The sequence below is a fragment of the Erpetoichthys calabaricus genome, chromosome 4 (assembly GCF_900747795.2).
Source record: "Erpetoichthys calabaricus chromosome 4, fErpCal1.3, whole genome shotgun sequence".
Lineage (NCBI taxonomy): Eukaryota > Metazoa > Chordata > Cladistia > Polypteriformes > Polypteridae > Erpetoichthys > Erpetoichthys calabaricus.
In genome coordinates, this window is record NC_041397.2 from 86,092,494 (window position 1) to 86,101,575 (window position 9,082).

The 9,082-nt window shown below is 35.3% G+C and overlaps 1 protein-coding gene across 6 annotated transcripts in view; it reads right to left on the reverse strand.

The window, feature by feature from the left end:
- Positions 1-4,932, reverse strand: part of uchl3 (ubiquitin carboxyl-terminal esterase L3 (ubiquitin thiolesterase)) — a 68,248-nt gene extending 63,316 nt beyond the window's left edge. The window contains exons 1-3 of one of the 6 annotated variants that reach the window (XM_028799603.2): positions 4,373-4,932; positions 4,260-4,271; positions 1,682-1,810 (exon numbers count right to left, since the gene is read on the reverse strand). In XM_028799603.2, the coding sequence (XP_028655436.1) occupies positions 1,682-1,810; positions 4,260-4,271; positions 4,373-4,414 (183 nt within the window). In that variant the 5' untranslated portion in view covers positions 4,415-4,932. The other 5 variants (XM_051927313.1, XM_051927311.1, XM_051927314.1 and 2 more) reach the window with 5 other exon arrangements.
- Positions 4,933-9,082: the final 4,150 nt, after the last annotated feature.

Genomic DNA, 9,082 nt, shown 5'->3' on the forward strand with positions numbered 1-9,082 from the left:
TCTGCACCACACCTTAGTTACTAAATTTAACACTGCATATTCTTTTAGCCATTGTGAATCATAATACTAAAGAAAAAAGACAGAATTTTAAAATGTTAAAAATTATAGATGAGGTTATATTAAATTTGATATATGGCCCTAGTTATAAATAATGTCTGTAAGAATTTAAACCAAGGTCCTGACTCTGTGGTCATAAAGATCCCCGGACATATTTTAAAAACAGCAAGGTGTTTCCCAATGTCCTGGCTAAATTACCCACCATAGCCTTGTCATTCTAGTCCCCTTATCACCTTCACCCATCCATCCCTTTTTGTCTAACTATCTCTTTCACCCATTCACCACCTAATTGTTAATGTGTGGTAAGTATACAGGAACAAGAATGGCTACCATCAAATCATTCAGGTGGATGCTACACCTTGGTGGTGGTTGAAGTGGTTCCCTACGGTCTATGTACAGTATGTAACACTTTGAGTAGGTTAGAAAAGCACTGTATAATTGTAATTATAGTTAATTAAATATAAAGAATAAAATTTAAAATCTAGTTTCAGATGCATTACAGTTACAATTAGTGACAATTCTGGATATAAACAGCAGACAGAAATTGAACATTCATTTAATAAAAAGTCTGATCAATTTTATTTAGAACATACATTTATAAACATGAGCTTCATAAAACTACTGCAGAAACTGTGTACACACAATCATAAAAAACTACTGTTACTAAGTGAAAAGCTGCTATTGAAGAATGATACCAACCGTGGTAATTAACATATTAAGATACCCCTAAGCATTACTAACTCCGTTCCTTTAAATATTTATATGCACTGCCTCATTTGCAAATTAAGCCAATGTGGAGTATATTTTTTATGATGCAAAAATTAAAGAAAAGGCTTGAATCATACACCAAATGTCATTACTAAGACAGTCAAGGAGATGTAAACATTCTCTTTTAAAATAAAATGTCAGCAATATGACAATACATAACCTACCAGAGGACAAAAATTTCCTATAATTTGTTTGATAAAAGCAACTTAAATATTTTGAGGATTGGTTCATAACATAGGAAATGATGTGTAAATATAATTTTATTGTTTTATTTATACCCAGAAATTCTGCAATGTCATCTAATGAAGTGGCATTCGTGGATCTGACTGCCAGTCAGATATTAGTGCCCTCAAGCAAAAGTCCACCGAGTCCTGAATGACTCTTCCCCTCATTTGTAAATATGTCAAGTTTCCAGATAAGTAATGCCATTATTACTAAGGAGCGTATGTATGGTCACAGGATTGCACTGTTTTAGATACTTTGTGTCCCTCCCATTAAATAAATGCCACAATATGTATGGAAATCTGTATCTGTGTGAACTAGAGTCAGTGCAAATGTGTCACTTTCTTATGCAAATATTATTACTCAAGTGTGTGTCTGTGTTTTGGGGAGTGTCTAATCATGAAACATGCAAAGGATAATCCTTAAGGCTAACACATGGAGACTAGGGCAGGTACTTCAGTAAATTATGGACACACCGTTTAAAACTTTTTTTTCTTTTTTTTTTTAACATTGTGCAATACCTTAAACAACTACATTAGAGAATATTATGTTACTCAAATGTATACTATTTCACTTCAATTTGATTTATCAGATTTCTTGATTAATAATATGTTGTTCAAAAGTAAGACATTACCTTTTCTGTTACTGGGAAAAGAAGCAAAACTGCGCAAACAGGCTTTGGCACCATGGACAGAAGTTCAGGATCCAATCCATAAACGTCTCCAAACTGCCAACTGGGACGTAAACCTAAATGTTTGAGAAACTAAGGAGAGAATTATATTACAAACTGTAAAAATGTATGGATGGCACATTACCTATGGTATGCTGGAGTACCACTGCAGCAGAATAAAATACACTTAAAGTTGGGGAAATGAAAATGACTGCTGTATTAATTTTTTAGACAATCATCTATCCGCACAGATATTTTCTGGAGGACATAAAATTTTATTTCTCAATGTTACTATTTCATGCATTATATTCTCATATTTTGGCTAAACAATGAAGCAACAAATCCTTACTTAGTCTAAAAACAAAATAGCCCATTCTAATTAATTTCAGCGTCAAATGGCCTTTTGTCAAAAAACACTGTGTAAACATGTGTTGCTTATAGATTTAGAAGACAATAACATTAAGAAATTGTTTTAAAGGCTGGATTTATTACAATAACAATCTATTAACTGTTTCAAAGCTACTGGCATTTGGCAGCAAACCCACAGAAAAGTCTAACAATAAAAAACAAAGAGGCATTTGAATCTTCCAACAGCTTGTGTGGGATGCCTCCCCCATCCACTTGACAACATTCAAAAAGGCCTACAGTATTAATAAAGACTACTTTAAAAATGACCCACATAATCCATTTCATTAGAAAGTTTACTTTGCATAACAAAATACAAACCTACATTTCAGCAACTGTTAAATAAAACACCAACCGTTTACATGTTTTTGCCTTAAACTATTAAATTAAGTCAGTGATAGAGTAAAAAAAAAAATAGAAATTGCATTTTTAATGCATTATTTTTATTTTTGTACTGTCTCCATGATGTTCTATTCATGCCGTACCTATTTAAAATGTTATGGTCATAGAGAAGCACAAAAGTGACCTAGTTCATTACAGGGCAAAAACAACCATGCAGGCCCAGTTTAGAGACCATGAAAGATAAAACACTTAGCCTTCAGATAATATACTCAAGAATTCTATGCATTATAATAGATTCCACAAAGAATGCAGCAAATTCTAGATTTCAAGCAGACATAAACTCAACAACTGCTAAGTAAACTAACAATGCAAAATTTAAATAAAACAGTTTAAAAAGTGTTTTGTTTAATTTAGTGGTGCTGCTGTGAGTAGTCTTTATACCTGAAACACTGTGTGACAAAACTTTTTTTTGTAGTGTGGAATCATCCATGTCACTGGGAATGGGTAAACACCTCTATTATTGAGTGAGTAAACCAGATTGACATGTAAAAGCAATAATGCCAATATGCCCCTTTTGCCTCTATATTCCTTCTTCTAAACCTATTTATTCTAATGTAAATTCACCCAGGCAGCATCAGACACATCACAGGAACGAACCGTAGACTGGACACATTCAAACGTACTGCTACGTCCTTACATATAGGACCTGGTTGTAGTCTTTTGTTAACCTAACCTGCACATATTTTTAATGTGGGAGGAGAAGGAAAGAGAGACCTTGGAGAAAAACCCCATGTAGACATGGAAAGAGCATGCAAACTGTACACTGCAACTTAAGTATGAATGAACTCTAGACTATGGTGTTGTAATATAGCAGTTATAACCAATGCCCAAATGTGATGCCTCCCCATTCTAGTACCATATTCAAATACCTTTAATGATATGTATCTGGATATTCTATGTTTATTAATCATCAAGATGCCCATCAATCCAGTACCACCACAACTTATAGTTATAAGAAGCATCCAGCAGACCTTGCACACATTGCATTAGTTTAACAATAAGCAGCCCTATCACATATTTTTTATTTAGAAAAATTTATTCAAACCAACTTACAAACCACTATGGTGTAAATTGTTTCTACAGATGGAGCCCCTGGAATGCTATATCAGTCCTCACTAAAGGTACACTTAGAATATGGATATAACTTCTTTACAGTAAGGCTTGCATGATTCAAAAGGTGCTAGGTGTAAATTAATAGAACGGGCCTTAAACTTAAATATATAGCGCGACGTTTATACCCGATGGTATTGTTTTTACAGATTTAATCCCTGCATTGTGATTCAGTAAAGATTTTATCACATTCAACATAATACAGTATTCTAAGCTAGCAGCAGCACGGATAATTGAACATTACAAAAAATATATGGTACTCTTGATTTCATACAAATATGTACCACAAATGACCACCCTCCCCCTTCTGTAAGAATCACAGGGTGTGTTTTCTGATACGGCGATTGACATCTCTTGTCTTTTATCCTCTTTTATCTATAGAAAAGTATTTTGTATTCATGCAATCCTACTGCAAATAATTCTTCTCCTAGATAATAAAGTCTAATTAAGCTAAATGAACAAGATTACTGACTCACTGTGGTAATACGTAACACGTTATTTTAGATCCATTAACCGGTAAGCACATACAAATAAGCTTCAATAACTTTTAACTGATTAACAAAGATACAAACGTTAAGAACCGCTCACTGGACTCTAATGGTCTGCTGTTGACCTTGCTACTCACTTGGTTCATCACCTGTAAAACAAAAGAGAAGAAAAAAAGCATTGCTCATTGTGTCGAAAGCAATGAATGAAAAGAAAGACGCCCAAAAGAGCACCGACAGCAAGCACACTCACGTCGGGGTTCGCTTCCAGCGGCAGCCATCGTTGACCCTCCATCGTCGGAGCTTGCTTCACTCTTGCTTTTTCTTTAATATATATATGCTGCCGAGAATATTCAGAACTCCACAAGTCTCCACTAGTGTTACTTTGACAGCACAAGTTCACCCCAGCCCTTCCGCCCTAGAGTGATGAACTTGAATGTGGTAAAATAAGGGGGTGTTATTGATTTCTCCAGGCGAGACGTGATCTTCGAAACTGTACCGAATGGAATAAGTGTAACAAGCATTTAAATTCAAATTGTAAAATAATACATGATGGTAGATAATCGACCTCGAAGTTGAAGCAGGGTATCTTAGCGGACAGGAATGGAAAGAAAATGCCTCCTATGTAGTGTGGAATCGTCCATGTCAGAGGGTATGGGCAAGCACCCCTATTACAGAGAGAATAAGCCAGATTGATGTGAGGTGCCGCCAGGCGGCGATACGCTCCTGCTGTGAAAGAAGCAGCACGTGTGACTCTACCCTTTTCAATGTTCCTGTCGACGCCTGCCGAAGACTTGCCTCACGTCACCTGTTATACGGCGACAGCTGGAGATAGTGTCGCAGGCGGACGTTCTTGTAAGAACGGTATGGGAATGGCGTTTGCTGTCTGCGCAGCACTCCTAAGAAGCTGTGATGTAAAATAACATATTTTGAATGTAATTCCAAAACCGTTGTTTCAAAAGATGGGTCATTTAGATTTTAAAGATAATTTTGATGTTGGCAAGTAATGTCGTAAACGTTAACTTATAAACATGATTTTTCTCCTCATTAAGTATTATATTTGGAACATCATACAGTTGTGGATTGGATCCCTAATAGCAAAATTTTATTTTTGCAATTCATGTTTTAATAATGACATTTGTTTAGTTGCACAATTATTATATAAGAAGTGCAGGTTGTTGTCTTACACAACATTTTTTAGATAAATGTCAAATTTCTGTGTCCCATTTTGAATTTTAGATTTGATTATATTAGAGTAGGGGTAGGGTTGCCAGATTAGAAAATTACAAATACGGGACACTCTTAAAATCTCTCTCTATATTACTGTATATATAAATGTGTACATGCCCCCTACACACCCAGACCAATATATTATATAAAAGTAGAGACAAATTAAAAACAAAAAGCAAGGATTTTAATGGGTTATGAGGAAAACAAAAGTAAAATCATTTGAAAATGATTTAATACAAGCTACAAATTATGTAAAAATGAAATCATTTGAAAATATTTATTTCATGCAGACAACAGAGGAATATTATTATTATTTAATACAGGCAGTCAGAAAAGAAGTGGGCCATGGCAAGTAGTAACAACACACATTATTGACACTGTATGTTGCGATGCTGATACAGAAATACAGAGCAGCGCGGCTGGAGAGCAAAACGGTAACAGTGTTGCTGTCCTCAGTCAAGCCTAGCAACTGAGCAAGTTGCAAACAGACAGCAAACACTAGTTTCCTTGTTACATTTGGGTTATTTTCATCAAGAGAATCTGAGAAAAGAAAGTATAAGTACTTATAAAGTTACAACTAAGTACCGTAAGAAGGTAGTAAAAATATATTTTTATTACAACATTTGAAAATGAACTAAATACAAGACATTTGGTTGTCCCTGAAAGGTCAGTACGGGACAGGGGACAAAATTATCAAATATGGGACATGTCCCGTATATAAGTGACGTCTGGCAACCCTAAGTAGGGGTCCTCAATCCCGGTCCTGGAGGGCCACAGTGGCTACAGGTTTTCATTCCAGCCAGTTTTCTCATTAGAACTCAGTCCTTGCTGATAATGATAGTTGGTATTTAGCTATATACCTTGTTAGTCCTTTCATTCATCAAAGACAAATTTTAGTTACATTGTAGATCAGAGGTCATCAATTACAATCGTGGAGGTCCGCAGTAGCTGCAGGTTTTCACTTCAACCAATTTCTTAATTAGAAACCATTTATTTACTACTAAAGCAATGTTTTTTGGACTTAATTTTACTTATCTTGCCTGTTACAATTCAGAAACCCTAAATGCCCATTTTAGCTTTTAGCAACTGCAGTTAAGTTTTAATTGTTGCCTGTTTTCTTAACCAGGCATTAGTTAATAATGAAATGCAGATAACCAGTAAACCAGTAGCTGTCCATTTAACGTGCTTCCTTTTAAACCTTTGCATATGCACCATGAAGTATCTGTCTGTTAAAAAATTTTTAGAAATAAATGAGAGCGGAACTGGAAGGACTATTAAATTTAAATCTGTTCTGGTCCAGAAAACACAAGGGTAATGTTCTCAGAGAAGGAAACTACAGTGCAATTAAAATTTCTCATGGATGAATGAAAGCACTAACAAGCCAAATAGTTAAATACCAAGTTCCATTATCTTCAAGGACTGTCTTTTAATCAGGAAACTAGTTGGAAGGAAAACCTGCAGCCAGGACCATGATTGAAGACCCCTGCAAGAACATATTGACGTTCTTCTGCCACAGTTGCACTGGGCAGGGATGTATGTTCACTCAATAAGAAAGTAAGATGATGAATAAATAAATACAGTATATAATAAGAGTAGCAGAAGATATATAATAAAGTAAACAATAGTAGCAAGTACAAAACATCTGTAAAGGCATAAATAGATGCTATTAAATGATATGGGAAAAAATAGATGACAGAACACATGTAACATACAGTACAATTATACAAACCGGCAAGTGGGTACAGTACAGGGCATGTAAGATTAGGTTCAGTTATCTTTTTGGACTCTGGGAGGAAGTGTGTGGAGTGAGTGGTGAAAACACTGTATGAGGTTTATGGCTTTTATTTGCGATGATGTCCTCATGAATCTGGTGGAGTAGATAGTATGAGGCTGTGGAAGGTCAGTCCCAATGATTTTAGAAATTGTACAGACAGTCCTTTGGAGGAATTTGTAATCCGGGAGAGTCAGGTTATCAAATTACACTGTGATGCATCCAGTCAGGATGTTTTCAATGATGCAATGGTAGAAGTTCACCAGTATTTCTTAAAAGGGAAAAATAGCATTTACTGAGCCTTTCTGCAAATGCAGGTAGTTTTGACAGACCATAAAAAGCAGTCTGTGATCTGGACACACAGTAACATGAAGCTGCTGACTGGACAAGGGAGCCATTGATGTAGAGTGGAGCATGATTGCCTTTGTACTTTGTTAGTGTCATTCATGACAAAGTAATCATGTTAATCAATAGAAATGCAGATTTTGAAATATTAAGTTATTAGATAGAAAATGAATTAATGCTCATATAAGGAGACTGTGTAACCCTAGTGTAATGCCTTTCGTGTATTTTCTTCTGGAATGGAAAATTTTATAATTTTGAAAAACTGTATGGACAACCCCATATTGATAGTCTCATAAATGGGTCAAATAAGTCCACAACAGAATTGTACATAATATTTATCATGTTAAACTAACCCTAGCCAAATTTAAGCATGATTTAGATGACTTTTGCACATTTTGTGCTAATGAAAAAAAATGAAAGATTTTTACATTTTTGGCTACCTATTGTATACCTGCTACTTGTATCTAATTTTTCAGATGGAAATTCAAAGTTACACATCTTCAGCTTTACAGATTATTAACTTTAAAGAAGTCAACCACGTGTTGTGTTAAATGAGGATTAATACATCTAGAGAAATAATATTGTAGCACCAGTGCTGAGTGCCAGAATTGATTCTTTTGCACTTTACAAGGCTCTTTTAGGCAGTTCGATATACTTAATTAAATATCAATATCTTACTTTAATAATCTGCTTGAATTTAACATTTCCTAATATTAAAACCTGAGATTAAAGCAAAGCAGCTTTTACTGCTTTGTTTTTTAATTATTGACAATAATGATCACCATTTCTTCATATGTGAGGACCTAGAAGTTCTGTATGTCTTTCTGTCTCAGCAGTCAGGGCACACACAATTCCCACATTTCCTCCATAAATGGAACAACAGGGCAAGAACTGACATAGAGTTCAGAAGGAATGGCCATCTAGAAAGAAGCTACAGATTGATACCAAGAGCATCATCAAACCTAGCTCAGTGGTTCCAGATAAAGCGCACCTTCCACTCCTTCATTTTAAGCTTAGTTTAATGAAGCAGTTTGTCAAAGCAGTATCAAAAGATGGAGCCTGTCTGATGTGTTTGTCCCTGAAGTTTCTAGGTTTGTCTGAAGCTAAATTCAAAGAGGGCAATTATGCTGCACCTGATACTAGAAAACTAATTTCTGATACAGAATCTGATTGTACAATGAACAAGCCTAGAAATACAGGGTTGGGTATCATTAAAAAGACGTAATTTCAAAGTCTTTGGGTAACACTGAAGATCCCAATGGGAACAAAGTGGCGAAAAACTGCACTGTTAAGTTTGAGAAGTTGGGTTGTTAAATGAGTATCAAAGTTATTTTCTTGCATTGGCAATTGGAATTTTTTTCCAGAAGATCTTGCAGTATTGAATGAAGGACAGGGTGAAGGGTTCCATCTGGTTATCAAGGACATGGAAAGAAGGTCCCAGGGACATTGTGATATCATTTAAATGGGGAACTGCTGGAAAATGATTCACAGAGACTTGCCAGAAAAAATGGGCAAAGACAGGCTGCCAAACAAAGTTTTGGATAAAGAAAACTGACAAGTGACAAAAACTACATGTAAGCCAATACTGTATGTATGTGTTGTTTTCTTTACAAATAC